This window comes from Lichenostomus cassidix, chromosome 1 (assembly GCF_008360975.1).
Source record: "Lichenostomus cassidix isolate B80296 chromosome 1, HeHo_3.0, whole genome shotgun sequence".
NCBI lineage: Eukaryota > Metazoa > Chordata > Aves > Passeriformes > Meliphagidae > Lichenostomus > Lichenostomus cassidix.
This window is the reverse complement of record NC_139479.1, coordinates 62,027,912-62,052,234: the sequence shown is the minus strand read 5'-3', so window position 1 is coordinate 62,052,234 and position 24,323 is coordinate 62,027,912. Positions and strand designations below refer to the sequence as shown.

General features: G+C 40.6%; 1 protein-coding gene across 8 annotated transcripts in view; it reads left to right on the top strand.

Moving 5' to 3' along the window:
* The window catches only part of CAB39L (calcium binding protein 39 like), a 60,117-nt gene that overhangs the window by 10,061 nt on the left and 25,733 nt on the right, over window positions 1-24,323 (top strand). The window contains exons 1-3 of one of the 8 annotated variants that reach the window (XM_085060039.1): window positions 5,736-5,891; window positions 6,105-6,334; window positions 15,256-15,400. In XM_085060039.1, coding sequence (XP_084916165.1) covers window positions 15,299-15,400 — 102 coding nt within the window. In that variant the 5' untranslated portion in view covers window positions 5,736-5,891; window positions 6,105-6,334; window positions 15,256-15,298. Of the gene's footprint in view, window positions 1-5,735; window positions 5,892-5,939; window positions 6,335-6,600; window positions 6,804-6,831; window positions 7,087-15,255; window positions 15,408-24,323 lie in introns of those variants that run through there. The other 7 variants (XM_085060047.1, XM_085060090.1, XM_085060033.1 and 4 more) reach the window with 7 other exon arrangements.

The window sequence follows — 24,323 nt, the reverse complement described above, 5'->3', positions numbered from 1 at the left end:
CTAGAAGGGGAATAGTGCTCTTTTGGGATCTTTAAAGCAAAAGGTTTGGAGCCATTTGTGGGTGTTCAGTGTGGTGATTTTGGATGACGCTTCAGGAAACCTCAAAGATGCTAATTGCCAGAAGCAGAAGAAGAGTAGAGTGATCCTTCCTCTCATATATGTTTTTTTTTCTACTTTGCTCTTGGTGTCAGCTGCTCTTAGAGATGGGATTTAATGGAGCTTGTCTGATCCAGAATGATGGTTCCTATCTCCTGATACTCTTTAACAGTACATTTTAGAGTGCACATCCTATGGGTGTTTTCTTGGTGCCACCTCAGTTTCCTCATACTAAATTGGGTGTTACAGTGAGTGCCTCATAGGAGCGTTTAACTTGTCTTTTAAATTAAACTTAATTTTCCTTGTCTACAAGTCATCTTGAAAGCATCTGATGAAAAATGCTTTAGCCTTCTATAGTAGTGGTCACTAGAGGAAAAGGCTTAAATCCCAGACTGCCTTCCAGCTTGTCAGAAACACCTGCACATTGTGTATAAAGAAATTACTGCCATCAAAGGCCAGTTTCCCTGCCTAGTGTTTTCATTGCATGTCACTGTTGGTGAGGTGAATATGCACTAATACAGCTTTCAGCTTCAAGCACAGTTATGAAGGTTATAGTTCTTGTTAGGGGTGTTCTGTTGTCTTTGACCAGCAAGGAAGTTGTAGGGAACATCTGTAGGATTTTCTGCATGAGTGAGCATGTTTGGAGGGGATGTCTTAACCTGCAGTGCTCTGTGCTGCCTAACATAAAGGAAAGTGCTTGCTGGAGCAACTAAATTCAGTACTTTCAAGAAGACTAAACAGTATTAATGTTGTTTGACTATTTTTGAAATAGGAGATGACAGGTAGATGCTCTTACGCACATAAAAGAATTTTTCAATCTAATGAAGAAAAGTGATTTTTTAGTGTGCTGCAATTCAAACTGCAAGATTGGCACACACATGATGAGCGGTTTTAGGTCTTTTTGTTGCACTGCTTAAAATGATCTTTCCTTTCCCAATTGGAATTCTGTGAATGGACCTTAAAGAAAAAAACAAACAAACATGGCCACTAAAGCGACTGACTGTACAGAACTGGAATAGAAGCAGTTTGGAGATGTGAAAGCTTTAATTATCTTAAAAATGCCTGCTTGGCTCTTCAGACAGGCACTGATTTTGGGGGGCTAGTTTCTGTTTGCATGAGTCTGCAGGTAAAAACATGATATTGTCATGAGTTCACTGTTCCTCTGCTTATAAAAGTGGGAGAGTAGGTATGGTTCTTATTTGTGTTTTGTGTTCAGAGAGAGTAGATAAGGATAAGGGACACAATTAACATTTTATAAGTGACTTTAGAGCAGACATAAAATTTTAATATGTTATATTTTTCAGCTGTTGGGCTGTAGTAACCTTCTGTTTAGACACAATTCATTTGGGAGTGAGAATGCAGAAGGAAAGGGATTTCTTTTAGTTGATATTCTCTAATGATGGAGCTGATGGATGCCTTTAAAATGAGTAAACTTTTAAATACAGTAGCCTGTACATAAAGTATTAATACATAAAGGTTTCTGGTAGAAAGGCCAATATCAGTGCTTGATTTTTGGAGTGATGTACACATGAATAACACATCTAGTAAAAACTCATGAGTTTATAGGAGTTATTGCAGGTCTTAAAACCCCCCCAAACCCCGACTAAAACAAACATCTCAGCAACTGTATTTGCATTAAATAAATCAGGAAGGAAAAGCCTGTATGTACTTAAAAGCGCTAGGGGGAGCTAGGGGGAAGAAAAGGGGAAAATAATCGTTGAAGACGTTTGCATTTTTAGGCATAGCTTATATAAAGCATCCATTTAAATCCTTCCACTCACTTCAGCTAAAATGCAACTACTGGTCAGCCACTGCATCTTTCTGCTCTCTATTTTCCACACTTCACTGAAGAAATTTCAATTTTCTAGTCCCTAGAGAGGCTAGAAGCTTTGCTGCTGTTTAAATTGCTGTAGGGAAAACCACCTGCCACTCTGTAGACTGTACCCCTTTTTTATCCTAATTTTATGTTTAGATGAACAGCCAAATGTTAATTTGCCTTTTGGTACTGGTGGCTGTTTTGGGGGGACTGGTATACAGGCTCATTTCCAAGCTTGTCTCCCTCTGAGATTATTTGGAGGAGAGTGAGAGAAAGTGTGAGTGTTAGTGTATGTTTGTATTGGGGATCTACTTGATGAAGAAGAATTTATTTGCATTAATCTGAAGTGGCCACATTGCTCTTGCAGGGATCTGAAGAAAAGGAGTATCTGTGAACTTGCACAATAACACATAAGTATGAAGTCACTGTAAAGCATCTCATTTTATGAGGTTTTAGAAGTGTTGTTGGGCACTTTTTATATTGCTTTGTCGTAAAGCTAAATGCTTTGAGTTAAAGTGTAACAGTTTTATGATGTAGATTATATAAATTACTTGTTTTCAATTCCCCTCCACCCCAATAAATTGCCAAAATGTTGGTATCTCGGGATTTGTAAGAATAGGATGAAATCTTGGTGGGGGAGGTTCTTTAGTTTTCAGGTCTTTGAGGGTGGGGAAATCTTTTTAATATTCCAAAGCTTCTCCTCTTCATATTCAGCATTACACAACCAAACCTGTTGCTGTGGAGAACTGTATTTTGATGGCCTGGGGCATTGAGCAATTTGGGGGGAAGGAAGGATGTTGTTGTTGTTATTATTATTAGAGGCTGCTTAGGGCTTTGGAATGCTGGAAGTAATCTCAGAGGAGGTAGACAGACTGGAAGTGGATGATTAAATAAGCAGAATTAATATATATACGCTGGTTTTGTCATCTGCTGCTGTAATTTGTTGCAATTTCACTCATTGTTGAAGTTTTCTAATTTCTCTTTTCCACATTAGAAAATAAATGGAAAGGCAGGAAAAATCAACCAGCGTTTTCTTCCTGTGGTCTTTATTAGATGGAATGATTTTAAGTTACGAAAACAAGGACAAACATTTCTCAAAAGTACTTTAACCATGCCTTAGCCTGAGGACTCTGCTCCCTTTAAAGGAAACAAATATAATGAAATTTAAATATGTGGAAGCTGGAGTCCTTTAGCAGTGCAGACTTTTTTTTTTTTCAGTGTACTTTGAGACTATAAAGACTTTTTGTCTATTTATAATTACTTCATTCTAGATTTGAGATGGCTACAAATTAAGAATTGAAGAAAACTTTTTTTTTGGGAAATATTTAATAAACTCTCAGCAACAAAAGTCCCCCAACAAACGGATAAGAGCACCAAGTAATTATGGCTTAATTCTTGTTGAATGGTTCAGGGCCTTTTCCTGTCACCTGAGAATTAACTCCACTGAAGATGAAACAGAGTATTGGAACAGCAGAGAATCTTTTTTCCCCTGCCCCTTTAGCTACCCTGTTTTGCACTGCTTCTTCTGCTGCAATGCAGGGTTGGAGGCAGGAGAGTTTATTGCTCTCCTGGTGTGCAGAGGGCTCCTATTAAAGCCCTAATATTTCCTTGGGTAAAGATGGACAAAGCTGAACTGCAATTGAGGGCATATTCAATTTATTCCACTGAATCAGGAAAACAAGCATATTTAGTCTGAAACAGAGGATAGTTATTTGGTAGATAAATTTCTTATACTTCCAAAGAACCAGGATACTCAGAATGGTCTATGAACACTTTCTGGAGCTCAGCGATACACAGATTATCCCCAGTGGGGCCCCTTAATGTGCAAATAAAACAGCTTGTTTTTTGATTTTTCAGTCTCTTTCTGTGATAGTTCAATTTCAGGGTAACACCTACCACTGCTGAACTTTGCAGTACAACAAAAAGGTGAGGTATTACCTGTTGAAGTGGTGGTGGATTCACAAAAGAAAAGATATAATTTCTCTTGGGACAGGTAGAGGAACAAAGTTATTCTCTTAAAAACACACAGTGGAAGTAGTGATGTACTTAGATTGTTGTGTTGCCTCAGAAAAAGCCAATACCTTCAGTAGTAGCCCAAGGGCAGAATGTTTATCGTTTGACTTTCACTGTGACGTTTACCCAAAGGCCATGGTATCTGATAAAACAGAAAGGGCCAAAGCCAGAGTGGGTGTAAGGTACCACCAGGCCCAGTGGGTGTAAGGTACCTCTCCCCACCCAGCTGGGACAGAGCAGAGCACCCACGAAAAGAAGCCCAGTGCCAGTTTTCCTCCCCAAGTCCTTCATGCCACGAAACATCTGTGCAGGTTGTTCCCATTCCCACTAAGCTCCCTGGAGAAGGAGGCTGCCTCGAAGAGTGGCTCATCCTGCTCAGAGCTTGGCAAGCTCTCTCTGATGGAGGCCTGGAGGGGAAACCTGGTCAGCAGAGGCTGATGTGGAGCCTTTAATTCAGTGCTGGAAGAATATTTCACGAGGGGTTTGGAGCAGACATTGCCACTTGGTGTCACTTGTTGCAGTGCTTTCTGGTGCAGCAGGAGCAGCACTAATTAATGTCTGTTCCCAGTGCTGCTCAGGGCAGTCCAAAACCACAGGGCTGCAATATCTTGATGATCTGCTAGGTAAAGTGTGAGCACAAATGGTGACGTGTTTACAGATAAGTTGAAAATAGAAATGTGCTGATCTGAGGTTGGCTTGGTACCTCCTGTGCAAAGGCAGGAGCAAATGCAGGGAGGTTAAGGCAGCAGAGATGGCTTCTGCCTCTCTGAGCCCAGGAGAGACAGGCAAGTGGCTCTTTGAAGTGGGGATTTGGGATACTCCTGTGTGCTTCAGTTCATAGCTGGCATTGCGAGCAAAGGATGGTAGCCCTTTAAAAGGTGTCTGTTTCATCTGTATTCCTCAGAAATGAGGTTTCTCATGCTTTTTCTGGCTGCCTTTAATGTAGGGCTGTGAATAGCTACTGCAGGTGAGCCCTAAATCAAGATCTGATGCAACTGTAGTGCTGCTAACTCTGAGATCAGCTCTCCGAGCAAATGTAGCATACCAAATTATTTTTAATAATGTAGGACTTTGGCTAGGTTGTGCCCTGAGGAAGAAGGGATGGGAGGTAAAGTCTTTCCCCCAAGCTGGTGAGCTTGGCAGAAACACATGCTGGGCACTCATCCCTGCTGGGGCTCAGCCAAGATCCAGATGAGGATACATTTTAAATCCTACCTTGCAAAGCCCATGGTAAAGCATCCTTTTTTCCCTGCTCTCAATGCCTGTTAAAAGGCTAGGGGCAGAGGGGACAGCACTTGCCATTCCCTTTGGGAATGTGTGGCACTTGCCAAACAATAGTTGCCGCGAGAGAAAAGTGAAGCACTAAAAATTCCTTTAATTAAATTTTGCTGTATTTGTATGCTTAATAATAGCTGATAGTACTTGTTTCAGAACACTTTATGATTTTTTCCCTCATCATATTAGCCTTTGAAAAAAATAGTTTTGGTTAATGTTTTTCTTCAGCAGGATTTAAATTTTGCTCAGAGTATACTGCAGGTCGGGTTTTTTTTATCCCCTGAAGTATTATTGTGGAAGAGTATTGGGTCTTTGTGTAATAATATATAGTCGGGCAGGAAGCAGCTTAACTTCAGCTTTTCTGGACAGGACTTTGCTGAAAGATGTGGTGCGTGAGCATGTTGATTTTATTATTGTCTTGTAACAACAGCCCGCTGTTGGGCTCCCTTATTTGCATTCCTTGCAGGACGGCAAGGTGAATAATTTAATTCCAGCAGCCTCCGCCACGTGATGGTGCGAGGACCCGTCAGCGATGCCTCCCCCTGCACCGACAGACTTCGGAGGGGAATGGAAACTTACAGAAGTGATGCGAAATCGTCGCATGTCCTCCCTTAACCCTGGGGAAATCTCTCGGCGGAGCGATCGCTTCATCCTTTGCTTTTCCACGCGTTCCTCTGACGTGGAGTTTGGGGTGTGTGTGTGTGAGCCTGTGAGCAAGACGAGCGAGGGAGTGGGAAGCGGGGAGGGCAGTGGGGGAAAAACGCACACCCAGGCACGGGGCTCGTCGGAGCAGGAACAGCGAGGAGCCGGGAGTCAAGCCGCCGGCAGCGGGGAGTGGAAATTTACAGCTGCTTGTGAGCGCCTGTGCATGTCCAAGCGATCCTTTCTGCTCACGCTTTTCCAGAGGCTGGCGGTCGCTCGGCAGGAGAAGAGCGGGAGGCCGAATCGCGGGATCGCCGGTCTGGTCTCTGCCACTTGTCGGTGATCGGCACGGGGGAATAGAGCGGAATTAAATGGAAGAACAGTGAAGGCGGCTGCTGGCGGCGCGGGCTGCGGGGAGGCGGCAGAGCTGTCTTCAGCACCTGGCCATGGGGCTGCGCCGGGCTGCCTAGGAACCCCACCTTTCCACTCACGGTAAGTGTCAGCCGAGGTGATGTCCTCCGAGTGACGGGAAGTTGAGTGATTTAATGAAACTTTCATTTTTTCCAGGCAGCACCAGCCTTTTTGTAATAAACCTCCCGCCTGCTCGTTCTCTATAGTTACGCCGGTAGCTTTTTATAGCTTTGTAAACTGTGTTACCAGGAGTGGCTCTTTAATGCAGGCAACCCTAAACAATACTCCTCCTGTTACATAAGGCGCTGGCTCTGCGACCAAGCACTCCGTGTCCATGGAATATCTCTGGAAATGGCTTTATTTACAGTGTGGTTTCCAAAAATAAAATATCTGCAATATATCATTTCTCTTGCTCCTCTCCGCGGGCTGCCTGCAGCTGCGGACTGGCTCTTGAGATGCAGAGGAATGAGAGCGTGGCCACTTGCATAAGCCACGGGGAACGGAGATGAAGGGAAGATGAGCTTTCGTGTGAACTGCCACAAGGAACAGCGTATGTAAATGAAACATCTCCTCGTTTGCAGCCGATAGGTCTCGGCCTCTAGAAATGCTGATTCTGGCCGATGGGTGATTCATGAGGTCTTTATCAGGCAGAACTTCAATTGAACTTAAGAGAAGTTGGGGTTTTTCTTAAAAGCGAAGGATCTTTCTTGGGCTAATATTGGTAGTAAAGTGAAATTACTGCTATAGAAAATTATTTTAATCTTTCACGAAGCTATTGAAAGTATCACAGCAGACCTGCTAAGAACTTGATGAAGTGAATGGTGTGTAGAGAGGTAAGTTTAGTAATATTGGACCAAATGCAAAAACATTATTCATGTTCCTCACTAATGAGTTTAGAGGAAGTCTTATTCCCTCTTGGCTGCTGCTTGTGTTATTTAAATTATGTTACTGGTTTCCATTATTTCTACGGTTACTATTCCTACTAGAAATGGATATTTAATTTGGTTTCCCTTTTAGTTAAGTAAATGAAAAGCTGTTAAGAGCTCTTCTGTTAGAATTGTGTGTACTTCAGAGACATTAGTTAAGAGAGGTCTTTCTGCATGACAGAGTTTGTGGGAGTTTTGCTATGGACTACAGTTAAGCATGGAATTGAATTCTTAATCTTTTAGGTTTGAAAGACCTCTGTGGTAGCAAAAGCAAATTGGGATCCCAAATATTCTTGACTCATCAATCCTGTAAATCTGGTGGCTGTAAAATCTCTGGTTTTGTATTTTTCTGGTTTTATTGAACATGAAGTAATAACCTAGCAGTTCTAGCTAGTGCATTAGCATGACTGGGAGAGTCTGTGTGATCCTGTTATATGGAGACAATTGATGCAGGTGTGGTGCCACAGGATGCCACTTCTGCATGGATTTGGAATCTGAATTTTACCTGGCATTGCAGTGGGCAAATGCTGTTTTTCAATAAATATTTAATAATAATATGTACTAGTATTAATAATAATAGTAATAATAATAATAGTGGATGTGGAAACACAGGACTTCCAATCGAAGGATACAAGATAACAAAGTCAAATACCTAAATGCTCTTAACTTCAATTCTGTTCTCTGTACCCTAATCAGGATAGATTTAGATTAGATATTAAAAAGAATTTTTTTATGGTGAGGATGGTGAGTCACTGGCCCAGGTTGCCCAGAGAAGTTGTGAACTCCCCATTCCTGGAAGTGTTCAAAGCCAGGCTGGATGGGGCTCTGAGCAGCCTGGTCTAGTGGAATGTGTTTTCTGCCCAGGGGGTTGGAACCAGATGATCTTTATGGTTCCTTCCAACCCAAACTATTCTATGATAAGCATTTTGTATTACCTTACCACACATTTATACCCCTTTTATGATCATCACTGCCTCATTCTGGGTTTGGTTGGTGAATATCTGAGCTGTAGCATCTGCTCCAGTAGCCCTGTCTCTGTACCCTCCTCCCATCCCCTTCTTCCCCTCTTGTGCTGGTACAGCTCTAAACTGTGGGCAGAGATGCACTGAAAACCTAGGTGATCTTTTTTTCCCCACCAGGCTACTTTTTGTTAACCTGGGTCACTTCCCTGCCCTGGCTCACCATATGGCCCTGCAACAGCTGTATGGCTCCTGCAGAGGCTGTAGGGATGTGAATGCATGTAGAGCAGGGTGTCACCATCACAGAACAAAGTGTTTATCAAACTGTTGCCTCAGTGACCAAATTGCTTTTTGCTGAAAAACTATATAGGTTTTTTAGTTTTCTTATTAAATTTGTATTCAAGCACTCAGTTAAAAAGTTAATAATTTCTTTGAGTGCTTCCATAGAGCTACACCAAAGCACTTGAGTGGAGCATCACCATGAGTGCCTTCAGTTTCAAAACAATGTTGAACAACTCTGTGATATTATTATTCTCCTTCTGTAGAGGTGATCAGATTAAGGATAGAGCTGGCTACTTCTTTTCCATGTCCGATCTTCAGGATGCTCGTCGCCTGCCAAAAAAAAAGACATTTGTGGCGATGGTAGGCATAACTGTGATGTTGTGTGTGTTCAGGTGAAATTTCAGCTAATATCTATCTTCACTTCAGGTAATGCAAAAAGTAGCCAACATCAAAGCTTATGATGAGTAAACCCTTGGGTTTTTGGAATAATTTTGTTGCCAAGAAGAGATGGCATTCATTCCCCTTAACCAAAAAACTGTCATGTCTTCTGTTAATCTTTTGTCCCATTTACAATGCACCTTCCAAAATCTGCAACTCATTGAGAATTTGCAGAGAAGTTGCTTGTTCCATAGCCCTGATTCCTTCTGCGTATCAAATAAAACATTAGTTATGTGAGTGGACTGCACTGGGGAGGACAAACTGGGCTCCTCAGTGTGCTCATCACACATGGGGGCTTCCATCTCCTGGTTTGAGTACATTGCTCTGTCATTGCAACAACTTTCCCAAATATGGCAGGAGGTAGAAATGTGACTTCTTCAATATGTAGAGACTGAATTGGACAAAACAATGAAGAAAGTGTGCCAACTCAAGACCCAAATATATGGGTCATCGGCACATTGCCATGAATGGGAAACAAAGGGGTTTTTTTGCCATTCCAGAAACACTCACATGATAGGAGTTATTGAAATTTTTTGATTCTGGTCAATAACTTGATGAAGTTCAGGAGCTAAGGCAAGACAAATGTCTGATACTCAGTGGGAAGGAAATTTTTTTTCTCATTCATTTTCAAAGACCAAATGTTTTGTCCCAAGAAGCATCTGCAAAGAGTGCATGGATGGGCTCACATGCTCTCTTCCATTCTTGCTTTCGTGGGCAGGAAGAAGCATTTGTTACCAAGCTTTACTGAGTCACTTCATAGTGGGATGGGCTGCTTAGCAGAGTGGTGTTGCTGTGTACATTTTTCCTTCATCATGATTACAAGTTCAGTTGTAATTTTTTCAACTTATAAGGAAGTTTATGATTAAAAGCAAAGAAGTTTTGGAGAGTGCCTATAATCAGAACTAGATCTCTTTCTGTGTTTTATAGCTGTGTTTATTTTTTTTAATACATTCTCTTTATGAGCAGATAAACATGCAGAAGGGATATTTTGAAGTCTGATAAAGTGTAGGCTTTGTTGTCAGATGATCTAGGTTGCATTCCTGACACAGCCACTGATTTTTTTTTTACATGGCCTTGGGTAAGTCTTGTAGTCTCTCTGTGTTTCAGCTTCTCCCTTTGCAGAGGGGACAGAATAAAAGTAGGTAGGTAGGTTCTTTGAAATTGTGTTTTCCATCTTGGTTAAATGTGTATAGAGTTGGAGACCTCTGAGAGATGGTATGCCCTGAATATGAAGGGATGTTAACTTTGACAGGCTACTGAATACACTAAAACTAATATCTTGTAAACCACATCCACCTCTGGATTCAATTCACTGCTTTAGTCTGTTTTTTTTTTTTTTTCCATTTCTTCCTGACTCAAAAAAACCAGCCCAACATTTAGAATGTGGTTCTTTAATATTGCCTTTTGGTGTTTCTGTGGTTTACCTAATATAACATCAGTGCCATTTTTTTTTCTCCCAAAGAAAGAAGGAATGATACTCCCTGAAAGCACTGTTGTAAAAGTAGAGTTCCTAAAATGTGCTGGACACTCCAGCTCTGGTGTCTGAAATGTCATGTTCATGCTGATGGAAACAGCAGGCTTAGGAAACCTCAGTTCCTCCTACAGCACTGCTGGGGCATTTTCCTCATGACTGGGAGACACAACCTCTGAGACCAGGAGAGTTGGTCTGGTGAGATATAGCTGTTGCTTTGCTTGGTCTCATAAGGTCCTCTCAAGAGCACCAATGAAATAACATCATCAAACCTAAATGTTTCACAAGTTGGCTGGTTCTCCATTATGAATTCAGGAGTGTCCACAATCCATTTCTGATGTTATGAAAAGTTATGTTGAATAACCACTAGATGGAAAAAGTTTTCCTAGAAAGTAGGAAAGAAAGGGGTTCATTCAGTCCTGTCCCTTGCTGCCAGACAGCAGGGTCAAAAATTTATGAACAGATGCTCTGTAGTGTGCTTGGTAGAGTAGGTAACTTCAAAATCTCAGAGCTCCAGTGGGTGGAAACCTTTACATTTTCAGCTGAAGTTTATTCGTCAGCAGTTTATAGCCATTTACTTCCACATAAATGAACTGTTATTGTTATTTAAGCTGAAATAACTTTTTCATCTCTCCTGTATTTTTATTCTAAACTTATGAAAGTGAGCACTTTTAGCCTCCAAGACATGCTGGTCTTCCCATTTTTCTGGCCATACAGTGTGCTTCTCTCCACCCACTCTAACCTCTGTTGATTTTACTCGACTGTGGGTGTTCAGGGCTGTGTTGAACAGAATGTTCTGTATGAAGGTCTATCAAGTCTTTATACAAAGACATAAATACCTTTGGATTTCTACTGACCATTATTTTTGTGAGTCATTACAGATTTGCGTCTGTCTTTCTCACATCTGTAAAATACGTGTATGTTTGTATATGTCACCAGCTGCCTGTTTTTATAATTTCTTATGGTAAGTCCTCAGCTTGAAGCAGATGTTCATAGAATGGTTTGGCTTGGAAGGAATCTTTAAAGGTCATCTCGTCCAATTCCCCCTATCATGAATGTCTTCAAGTAGATCAGGTTACCCAGAGTTCTGTCCAATCTGATCTTGAATGTTTCCAGGGATCTGGAACATCTGCAAACTGTGTCTCATCTGCCATTCAGCATTATCTGATACTTGCTACTCTGAACTTTTATCCCATTTTTATTATCTTGGTTCTTGACTCCATCCAGTTTCTCAGGTAGCGATAGTTCAGTCCTCTTACATGTTGATGATATCTTTATCTTTTGAGTAACCACAATTTTTGGATAGGCTCTTAATTCCTCTCCCTCTGTAAATATGATCCTGTCCACAAATTGCTCCTACCTTCTCAGTCAGATAACATGATAATTTTCTTTCAACTAATTTTTTTGCACACATTAGTGCATTTCCATGTTAGCTACATGGATTCTTCTGCATTTTCTCTGTTTAAAAATATATTTATAAGTGACTGTAGTATAAGCTACCTTTGGTGAGCCTGTGTTGCATTCTTTTCAATTGTGATTCGTCTTTGTTTTTCAGTTATTTTTAGACTAGTTTCTTGAGAAAATGAAGCTTATGTGGCCACACTGTCCATTTCTCATCCTAAGACTCTTACCATGGCAACTTTTGAACTTACTGTGAGTTTTCAAGCAACCTTGACAGAGATGGCTAGATGTCTGGAAAATAGCAGGTTCCAAAAACTAGACTGAAAATAAATGATGTAAAGAATAGGACCTTTAAGCCAAATTAGTGCCTCTACTGAACAGAAGACCTTCCAAGAAAAAGCTTAGAGAGCAGAGAGGTGATACAAAGAGGAGGACAGGACAGAAATGCCCAGCTGTGATAAAAGCTCCTTTAGTGAGAGCTTGTGCTTTCTTTGATTCTGGAAAATCCAGTCATGAGGAACAAAGGTGGAGAAGTCCTTGTTTTCCCACTTGCCTTATGGGATAGCCAGCCATAAGACTAAGGAGTACAACTTCCAAATCTCAGCAGAGTGACTTTAGCCTCAGTAGCTATTCACCTGTAATTGTGGATAGCATCTGTCCCGATAGAACATTCCTGCTTGGAGAACCAAGAGGGACCAGAACTTTCAGCTGCCAGTATGTATTTTCTGAATTGATGGATCATCTTTTGCCAGGTTAAAAACTGTATCCTGAGAAAGGGTAAATCCCAAAATGTTATTTCATGCATATCTGTTTCTCTTTCCCCTTTGTTCTTTGCCTCCCTCCACTTGCATATGCAGAGGCTTTGCTTTGTATATAAAGCTTTGTATATAATGAAGTAATGCAGAGACTTGGCTCTGTTCAACACAGCAATGAATTAAACAGTTTCTTGAGTCTCTTCCTGCCCTATTATTGGTGTTTTTGCTGTTGTGATTAAGATGCTGGTAGGGTATGTAGTGAAGAAAAATGGTATTTTATCACTGAGCACTGCTGTGGTGACTTGGTGGTGATACTGGAACTATGCAGTGGAAAAGTGCAGGTTCTATGGCAAAATTAGTGATTATTTTAAATGCAGAGACTCTACTCTAGACATCTATGTAAGTTACTTTTTGGGAGGAAATAATAGTTTATTGTCAGCATTTCAGTTAGAAATGTGAACTTAATGTTTTAAAAATCTCAGAACCTCTAGCTCATGAGTGCTTCATTTAAAAAAATCAAATTATCTCCTCCTTTGCTTTTCTTTGTGTGAAGATTTCTGAGAGGAAAAGATGAAAGGATGACTTTAGCAATCTGAATATACCTACCCCACCCTGGATGAAAATGCTTATTTTCTGAAATGCAACTTGCCTCTTAAGCTCCTGCTTCCAGACTCTCTCTCTCTTGCATCATCACATCCTCATGCTTTGTCTTCAGAATAATAAAAACATGCAGAATCAGGTCCTTCTCAAAGTGTATTGTGAATTATTAATCTTCTATTTGCAGCACATGTGGGATTACAGAGTGCTTGGCACTTGTTAGCAGCATCTAAACAACCTAATTTTATAATAGTGGCATCAGTGTCTTTCCCAGTGCTTGTGTGTAGCTGAATGTGCCCCAAAGGGTGAGTTGTTAGTACAGCCAGGCTTCAACCTTGCACCTTGTCAGGCTGAGGTGTGACTCTGCTCTGCTGGCTGGTGCTGCCAAAGCTTGCATCTGTGAGCTTCATGGGAGCAGGACTCTGCAGTTTCGAGCTCAGCTAAGGAGTGAAGATTATGTAGCCAAAACTGGAGAAATAAAAATGAGTTTGAACTGGACTGTGAGGAGCTTGAAAAGGGGAATTTGAAAGTGGTGAGCTTTCAGATGCTGAATGTAAAAATATCCCTGTAAAACTGACCTAGCAACAAATGAGAAGCTATATACAAACTCACCTACTTTGGACACTGTAAAAGAACTTTTGGTTTAAATAAGACATTTAAAAATATTTCCTGTGTGTCATAGAAACTGTTCCTGTAAAGATAATCTGCAAAAATGTTTTGAAATGTTTTTAATAAGACGTTAGCACAGAGCCTGCATAGATTTTGCTTTAAAAGTTTGAATTTTGTACTTGGCTGTTTTATATGGTTACTATTTATAGTTGCAATAGAAAGTATGTCTAATCTGGGTATTAATTCCATAGGATATTTGGGGATTAGTAACACATGGATGTATGGCTCAAATGGGATCATATTTCCTGATGGACTCTGTAGCGTGTCCATAGTAACAATGAAGCATGACAGGAGTTGGTTCTTTGGGACCACTGGGCTTTCTTCTCTACACTATGTATATTCTGCTTGTTTAATTCTGTCCTTTCAAACCTCTTGTATAAAGCTTTTTTTTTATTATTGTAAATGTTGGAGAATAATGAGATTGAGGTGGTTTGTGTATGCATTTATGTTTTCACAACTAATTTTGCAAATGTGTGTGTGGAGGGATTGTGATGTTTTTCTTTTGTTGTGGAAGGAGATGAAAGTTTGAGATTATTTTTGCTTTTGAGGGTTTTTTTTTCCCTCTTTTTTGTTATTGTACAAACTGGAATGCAGTCCAGAATGGTGGTGTGCTTCTAACCAGAACATATTCCCATCTGTAGTCAGTCACTGACTTCATTAGATCTTTGTGTTGGACCCTCAGCAAAACCCATAAGTATTCACAGCCTAAGGCTTTGTAAGATCAGAAACTAAACATATAAATGCAGTGATGTGGTATTTGCCTTTCTAGCCGTACAGAAGAAGAATGTTTTAAATTAAATAAGCAATCCATTTTCATTAAAATGCTCAGTCTTTCATTTAAATGTCATGAAAGCATTTGTGTTCATATTTGGGCCTAATCCTCTGTTCCTTATTTAATTCAGGCAATGTTTTACACAAGTGATATCTGACCCACAGATTCTTGAAGTCTGTCGGACTTAGGGGATGGCTTACACTGCTTCCTCTCAAGGTGCCTTAGGCTGAAAAAGAAAAGTAGCTGAAGAAGGAGAGATGTCAGAGAAGCTGGGACTCTAATTTCCAATGATCTAAACACAGGGTGGTTTTGGTGTGCTGTTTTCTGCAGCTGGGTTTCTGCATTGTGGTGGAGCTGGTGAAATCTGACAGAAACCCCTATGTGAAATCTAGTGGAGCCTGCCAGATGTGCAGTGTGCAAAACACATTGGACATAGGCATGGACTTGCTGGAGTGCTGACCTGTAGGTCAGAGCTTCCTTCAGGGCTCATCCCGCTCCTGTGCAGGTGTTGAGTTGTTGCTTTTTGTGTTCTAATGGTGGCTTGCGAATCCTTGATGAACTTGCAATAACTATACATGAGAACTTTTACTGCCCCACTGAGTGGCTGAAGCAAAATGTAGAGTCTGAGGCATAAAATTTTCTTGTTCATAATGGATTTGTGTGGTTTTATTGCATTTTTGTCTAAACCTTAAAAGCTGTTTTTGTTTGTTGTTTGATTTATTTTTGATTTAGTCCTCTAGTATCCTGAAGGAAGACATCCAGGTGAAGAAAGACCATGCCTTTGTTTAGTAAATCACACAAAAATCCTGCTGAGATTGTGAAAGTTCTGAAAGAAAACATGGCCATATTGGAAAAACAAGAAAAAAAGACAGACAAGGTATGAGGTAATGTTATAGGTGACCATAAGGTTTTTATGCTGGGAAAACAGTAGAATAAAGGGAATAAAATTGTGTTTGCTCACTGCCCTGATTCTGTTAGTGCTTGCCCATGGAAGTAGCTGTGTGTTTGAATGGTTCTGCTGAAATCAGGGGGCTTTTGCATAAATAAAATACATCAAATCTGGGGGTCAAACAGAAAATTCTGAGATCCAGGACCCTCAGCCAAACCCAAGGCTGATCTCCCACTACTTCAAACAGTAATGAATCTAGCAAAACAGCTGTGTGAAAACTATTGTATTAATAGTTTTAGCAGGATAACAAACGAAATTGCCAATTAATGGGTAGGTATCCACAGAGAAAAACTCTCCTTCTGATGAACATCGTTTGCAGAAAGCAGAAAACCTCTATGTGTCAGGTGTACATAAAAGAGATCTCACTCTGTCCATCCTTTCTGATGTTCTGTGTGCTAGTGAATCCTAAAGGAGTGGAGCTACTCATTTTCTAATTATAGTACTAGGCTTTTGCTAATATTACTGCTCTCTTCGAATTCTATGACACAGACTCGAGTTACTTTTGCCACTTTTCCAGTGACCACTTGATAAGATGCACCCCAACATACAAAATGCTCCCAATTAGGAATTTGTGCTTGCATAAAATAATTTTTTTTTAATTTTTTGCATCAGAGACTCTAGCCCTCTATACTGTTGCTGTAGTGGAAGTATATGGTTTTAGTTAACAGCAGACTAATTTTAAGTTAAAACTGAGTGTCAGTGGAAGCAGAAATAACTGATAAGTGACACACATTTTTCATGGAGCTGATGTTTGCATGCATGCATGTTGTGCTTCTCCCACCTTGTGCCAGAAGCTGTATGAAAACAAACCCAACCCAAAAGGTAGGCTTGGACCCATTTGCACCCGTAGTGAAATCCTCTTGAAAATTTTTGGTTCAAAGCAAGTAGCTCAGAATGTAATTATGTAAGGTAAGTCACATGGATTTCTGGGAGGCCTCTGGTATTTGATGTTTCATTCTGAAATACCTTCAGTAACCTGAAAACAGAGAGAATTTGACTCTGAACTAAAACATAAAATATGTAACTAAATAAATCAACAGAATCTGTTCTCCCCTGCTGAATTCATCCTTTGGAGCCTGATTAAAGAAGACATTCAAAGCAGAAGCTCCATACTTGGGTTTCTTTTCGATTTGCTTTGTAGCATGACTCCTCTGCATTGTGGTTTTGAGAATTTTTGGCTTTGAGCTGGTTTGTTTATTTGGGTGTCAGTGACAAGGAGAAATTCAGACTTCTTAGAAAATTGAGTGCTCAATGTAAATTTTTCATAAAAGAACAGCTGGTATGTGTTTTCCTCACAGAGCAAAAGATATGGAGTGTTTCCCTGCCATATTAGAATGGAAATAGCTCATGAACTGAATGGTGCTTATTTTACAGTAGGAGGCTGGTTTTCAGTTAGTTTTTATGTACTTCATTGCTATGGGGTAGAGGCTGTTCCTGGGGTGAATGTGGGTGGGACAAGGAAATCCCTTCAACAGCAAGGCAGAAGGTGAGGAAAGCCTTTTTTTGGATCGGTATGAGCTTACGTGGCTTGTTGACTCAGGACTTTGTGCTGTGATGTCAAGGAAGCACACAGGGCCCTTTTCCTTGCAGAAGGAAAGACCTGAGACTCCTTGATAGTTCTGCCTTTTATCTGAAGTGTTCCACAGAGCTGTCCTGAAATAAATACCTGTTAAAGAAAATAGCTAAATTTATTCTCCTGAGTTTATGGAAGTAAATCATAAGGACTATCTTTAGTATTGAGATGATGATAAACTTTAAAACCTGGCAGGAAAAATAGCTCTTGCAAAATCAATCAGCCCAATCACACCTGCTGCTATCCATTCAGACTTGTGAACTTAGTAACACCATTTCTAAGTGTTGTTTGCAGTTTGAACTGGAGAAGAAAAGACAGTGAGAAGACTTTCAGTGGCCCACTGATTTTCAAAAGATACTCAGTAATGCTAATGAATAACATCTTTTCTGGCTTATGATTAGAGAAATTGAACAGAAAACAAAAGCAAAGAAAAACAGAGCACAGTGCTGTACTCTGTGCTCTTCAAAACCTAGCAAGGTTTTTAACTTTACCTCCAACTTGATTTCCAAAGGGAGAAGAAATTTTTCAAACTTTCATGAAAGAGCCTATAGGTTTATCTACAGCAAGAGCCAGAGACTCTGGATGTCTTAGGGCTGGTTTTGGACCCTATGGCCCTGTGAACAGAGAAGTTTGTGACTCAGGGCTGTCCAGTTTTTCAGATTTCTAGCTCCTTGTCTGCTGAAAGAACTAGAGGAGTACTGTTGTGCCTCACCATAACACCAAGGTTCCCAGCACTTCCAGGGTACAACTCCAGAGCATCCCTGATTTTGCGTGCAAAATAGTTTCCAGCTAGGACTTGCTTCAGATGCTTAAACAAGATTTATCCTGTGACAATTAAGCTGTTATTGTAGTACAGCCAATATGGTATGTGGGTTGAGACAGCTAAAGCTGCTAATACAGCCAGAATTGGCAGAGAAGTGGGGCAAAGCCTGAATTAACTGCAGGGTTTGCAGAGAACTTTTCCTCTTTCCTTTCCCAGCTGAGAAATCCTAAGTATGAGGTGAAGATGCTGTGGTTAACCAGGAGGGCACAAGGTCAGACAGAGAAAGGCTTGATGCTTCTAACACAACTTCTGCAATTTTCGGCAGGAACCATCTATGTCTTGGAGGGAATATTTTTAAATAATGCAGAAAGGATCATCCCTGCCAAGCTATGCACCATCCAGGTAGAGGGAACTTTACAGCAGAACAGCTAAGTCTTCTCGAGTAATGGGAAGAGGGTGAAGGACATAACTTGGTAGGATGCAGAGAAGCCACTTGTAAGTGTAAAGGAAATGATACATCTTTTCTGAGGCATTTCCATGTGCACACAAAATATACAGAAGTTTGCACTCTTTCTTCATGATGTTTTTTGTTACTCATAGAGTAGTACCCATTCAAGCTTTAACTAAACTCTATTGACTGCACTGGCATCTGTCTCCTTAGATAAGGATTGAATTTGACCCACTTTCTCCATGTGTCTAATTTTTTTTTAACTCGTAATGTGTATAGTGTTGCCATAGTGCTTTTTAATGCTTTTAAAATACTCCCAACTGAAAAATAGGCTAAGTTTTGATGTTTGGTTCTTACTTTTATTTTATGTGTGGGTTTTTTTGTTTGTTTGCTTGCATGGATATATGTGTGCTTAAATCTTTGTCATTTTTTCAGCTACATTCTGATGGTTGATAGAACACAGGCTGAGAAGTGCCAGCACATCTGGCTCCTTTTCCTCTGAAGTGCTCTTTCTAATACCTTATTTTTACAAATTTTTAAAAATAATACCTATTTTAAAAAAGGGATTGCAGCACTGGCAAATTTAATGCAATAACTGGGAGATTAAGTGGGGTAAGACAGAGCTGAAAAAGTGGACTAAAACCTTCTTTATAAACAATCCTCCTCTCTTTTAACATCTGAAATAAAATAAGGTGTTCTTGGAGCATATAGAATTGCTGACATCCTGTTTGGGCTTTGATGTAGTGAAGAACAATTAATTAAGTTTTATTACTGTATTGTATAAATGTCATTACAATTTAATCTCCGTCATGTAGAACCAATCAGTCCTTGAATTTAATGAGAAATGCCCACTCTGGAATTAACTAGAAAAGCAGGAAAGTATTTAAATACTTATGAAAGGAAGCCTTCAGAGCTTAGACTCTCTTGCTTCTTTCTGGCACAAACTCCTATAGAATTTGGAGGATGCATGTAAACAGGGATGAAGACAAGAGAAGCTGTGATACCAAGAGGTAATATCTGTTGAACCTGAGGAAGAATGAACAGCATGTGACACTCCAGTCATGCTGCTTCATTTATTACTGATGCTTCGCCATGTCTTTTGTTGATGGATATTGTAAAAGAAAATTGATAGAGAGGGTTCCTGACCCACCTCACAAAAAAAAGGGTGTGACATCCTGACTTCTCAAAGCCTTGTGTTCAGCTGCTGAGCCCAGTCAGCACAAAGCAGCACAGGTGGCATGCAGTGTGTCCCTGAAGGACATCCTTGAACACATCACCCTCTTGCTGCTAACCAAACACCTTGGGGTGCGGCAGCCTGACTCAGTGCCATCTGCGGTGTCTACAGGTTTGGTAACATTTTCTGAACCTGCCCTGCAGCAAAAGCCTTCCAAGTGTCACAGGCTTTTAATTTAGTGCAGCAAACGGATCTGAGGTTGGTTGAAACTTGGTCTAATCTTTGCATGTGGTCTAGATGGGCTGAAAGATTTGCAGTTTCTGGTGTAGCTGATCCAAGACGAGGGTTTATTGTGGAAAATGAACCCAAATGCGTGAGAGCAGGTTCAGAGCACTTTGCTGAGTATTCTCCTGTCAGGCAGAACTGCAGGCTGCAGTGCCTTTAGTCAGTGTTCAGAAGCATAGTGAAGCGAGATGTGAAATAACCTGAAGTGCCTCGCTTCTGCCCCTTTCACTTAAATCTATCTAACAAGACTGCTCATTCAGGTAGGTCACTGTAATCTGTCCTCTGTTTCATCTCCACGTGCTGTAACAAATTTAGTGCTGTTCAGAAGGGTCAGGAGAGCAGCATTTTATTAAGGCTACAATTAAAAGACTTCCAGATATCTGGAACAAATACTTCTATCAATAAATCCTGCTTTTTTACATAGCAACAAGGAAGCCATTACTGGCTGCCGTTCACCTTGCTGGCTGCAGCACTGATAAAGCTCTGGGGACTGGTGTGTGAGACAAGGTGCATGCGGAGGGCTCCGTGTGCATTTGCATGGAAGAACAGTTGCGTGACTGCTGGGAACGTGAATACCCACGGATGCGATTCTACAGCTGCCAAAGCCAGTTGCAAAATTGCTTTCCATTTCATTGCTGCACACTGAAACCGAGGGAATGAGATAAGAAGGGTTTGGCACCCCTTCCCCCCAGCTCTGCGTGTCTTGGGGTTTTGTGGAGCGTTTCATGTTTCAGCTTCCCTGTTCTGCTAAGGCCTGTTATTGCTCTAGAGAAGGGAGAAACTCCAGATACTATCAGGTTCTGGTGCCAAGAGTTTAAACCTGTCTCTTCTGGTTGCTTTTATGTTTTAAAGACCTTAGAACCTTTAGTTCTATCTTGAGTGCAGGAATAACGGTGGGGAAGGGATTTATGTCCAGGTGGGGCAAACCTGTCTTCTCCATTTAATCACACATCCTTTTAAAAGGTGTTTCCCTGTTGTGCCTGCCTGGCCAAATTGTCTTTGCCAGCTTCCTTGAGTACTAGTCCATAATATTTTGCTAAATGACACACTTCAGGCTTCTGGATCCAAAATATCCACAATTTGGCCCTGTAGATCCATTTAGCATGAAATTGCATCAAGAATAAGTCCGTTGGGGTGATCCTGAAGTTACGTGGTTGTTGGATTCAGATTCTGCTAATGGCTTTTCTTGGGAATCCTTACAGCTGCATGTAGAGAGAGCAGCATTGACACTGTTTTTTTTAGGAGAAAATTGGTTTGAAACACACAGTGAGAATATTTTTAAACCAGATAAGACCGAATCAAGGAGCTTTATGCTGTTAGTTGCAATATATAGCATGGAGTACTGGCAGATCACTGAATCACACGTTGGAGTATTTAACATCACACTGGCAGGCATCTCTGTGTGTTGCTGTCTGCTGCTGTGCAAGAGAGCAACAGTTTACAGAGAGATTTTCAACCTGGAAATGTGCTAGGTACACACACAGAAGCTGTATGGTCCAATTTGCCATATTCTTATGGCTCTCCTCTCCACAGCCTATCCCACACATGAAGATCAACCAGACTTTCAGGGAAGAATTTTTTTCGTATAGAATTTCAGGGAATCATTTCTCTATAAGCTCCTTGCTTTGTGTTGTGTTCCCATTAAGTCAACAGTGACAAAACTTTGATCTGTGAGAAAAATAAGCTGAGACAAATATATTCAACTTAGAAAATTTCCAACTCTGGTTGAAGCTGTTGGTAGGTTTAGAAAGACACATAAATGTTGACAAAAAAGTCAGCTTTATGAGGAGGGGATGTTGAATATGTTTCTAGTTTAGCATAGAGAAGTTATGCAGGCTCTCTGTTCCATCTCCAAGGCTATTGTAGATCATCTTGTCCAGTAGGGTTAGCATAATAATCCAAGAATTGTTAGATTTCAACATTTACATAAGATCGTGTCTTTCAAAATGGACACAAAAACTTCTTGTGGGTTGCTGGTCACTATAAACTATGCTCTGTGGGTGCAGAGTCAGTTCTTATTGAAAAGAGACTTGTTGGAAAGACCAGAAACTTGGCTTAGCAGGTTGAGATCCTGACATCTGTGCAGGGACAGCAATGCAAACATTAAACCCGTATGTGTGCTGGGAATCAACTTGCATTTCATCCTTGCTTTGTTGTCCCTACCTGCAACTTTTGCCTGTCCAAAGCTCAGCCTATCCCACTTCTGACATTTGTATGTAATATGTATAAGTTGTTCTGTTTGTGTGTTTAGTTTCCTCCTTTCCTCCTTTTTTCCCCTCCATTCACGCAGCCTCTCTAAATATAATGGCATAAATTCAGTCATGATGGAAAGACTTGTACCTAGAGGATAAAAGGAAAATCTGCTGGAAGTAAGATTGTGCCTTATTGGAAGAGTGAGGTGAATGGCTGAATGCTTTGATATTTCATGAAACTGTTTCTTTTCCTCTGTAACTTCTGCTGGAGTGATGGTTGCTGCACTTCACTGTTGTTGCTGTTGCCACTGATGGAAAATAAAAAGTATCATGGAAGTCCTAATAGATTTAGGAGTTTCTTGCAAATCTTTCTTTTTTCCTACATATCAGAAAGGACTACTTATACTTGAAAGAAAAGTTCTTAATGTTTTTTTTTTCAACTGCAGAATGCTAGAGATATTCACACCCAGCCCAGCAGAAAGAGTGGAAAGCAAAAAATGTATGGGTTTTTCCTTTGAAATGAAAATATTTCCTCAGCTCTTATAAAGATTTAGAGCTTTAGTTTCTGAGATAGCACCCCTGATGTTAATCCCATCTGTACTCTGTGGGATATCTCAAGTGACACACCACTAACATTTGAGGTAAAAATAGGCTCTTTGGCTGAGTGATGGTAAGGAACATCAAGACTTCTGCTGTTTGAAGTTATCACATAGTCATGCTCTTTTACACACTGCTCATGCTGACCTATCTCAACTAGCAGAAGACTGAGGGTAGGAAAAAGGGATTGGAGGAGAGCAGTTATTTATGCTGTGCAAAATCAATACTTGAATCTTCCAGTTAATTGCAATGTGAAAGTGGCTTTTTATTGTGGTTAGGATTTTCATGATTTCTAGTTTTTTTCTATGATTTTTATTCAATAATGTGAATAAAATCTGTGATTTAAATCAATATTAAAGTGTTGGGAGATCAGCAGCAGGTGAGAGATGCCTCTTCAGAGCACTGTGGGCTTATTAAATGCAGATTGATAGTGTGGTATTTGAAAGCATGATGTTTTTCCTTTCAATATATGTGAGAGATATATTGCAGTGATTGATCTGGCTTTGAACATCCAGTAATGTCCAGTCAGCTTTTACAAATCACTCTTGGGTTTTCTCTGTGTGTCTTGATTTTTTTCACCTGCTGTGCTAACAAAAGGCTAATTTCAAGTAAGGCTTTTGAAAGATGTGAAATGCTGCCCTATCTTCAGCATCTTGCCTGGCACTTTGCTGCCATTCTCAGCTTTGCTTTCAAATCTGTTCCTCGCTTCCTTTCCATTTCCTGCCAAAGAATCCAATCAGCCTTGCTGCAGGTCACATGAGTAATAAATATAACCCAACCCAGAAGGAGCCATTGCCTTCATAGCTCCATGGCTGGAGTAGGTGGGATCTAAAGCACACACATGCACATGAAAAAATGACACCTTTGCTCCACAGAGTCTTTATTTGTTCAAAGTGGAGCAAAGCTGTGAGGAGAGCAGGAGCCAGAGCTGCCATGCTGCAGGCAGCTGTCGTTTTGCTTCACAAGTGGGATATTATCACTCACATCTGATTTAAACCTGCTGACTGTCAGGAAAGCTAAGCTGTTACCTGTTTACAGGCGTGTCTCTTTTCTTTCCCTGTTGTAACCTTGCTGGTCAAGATACTTTGTAAGGTAATTCCTGATTCATCCTCTACATTAGGTACCTGAAACATTATACAGGATTAGTATACACTAGCTGGGAGCAAAAGACGTGAAATATTTATTTTACTTCTTTTTTTTTTCTTATTTTACTTTACATGGTGGCAGCTGTGGAGCTTTACTAAAGCAAACTGTTTAAAATTTCTTAACCAGAGACTGGAAGTGCCTGTGCACTCAGTAAGCAAATCCCTTGCAGGAGATGCTGGCTCAAACCACATCTGATGAGGAGAAACAGGTGGTGGCAATGCAAAGCTGTCAAGCTTTGGCTGGGCTAGAGTTAATTCTTTTCCTAGTAGCTGGTTTTGGATTTAGGATAAGAATAAAGTTGATAACACACTGATGTTTTAGTTGTTGCTGAGCAGGGCTTGCCCTAAGTCAAGGCTTTTTCTGCTGTGCACCCCACCCCATCAGTGAGTGGGCTGGGGGGCACAGGAGGCTGGGAGAAGACACAGCTGACCCCAGCAGGCCAAAGGATATTCCATATCACAAGGCATTATGCTCAGTGTAGAAAGCTGGGGGGAAAGCTGGCCCAGGGCTGCTGCTCAGGGGCTGGCTGGACATTTTTTGGTGAGCAATTGCATTGTGCATCACTTGTTTATCATTATTGTTATTTTTATTGTTGTTGTTGTTATTGCTACTATTTTTCCCTTCCTTTTCTGTCCTATTAAGCTATCTTTATCTCAACCTACAAATTTGCTTC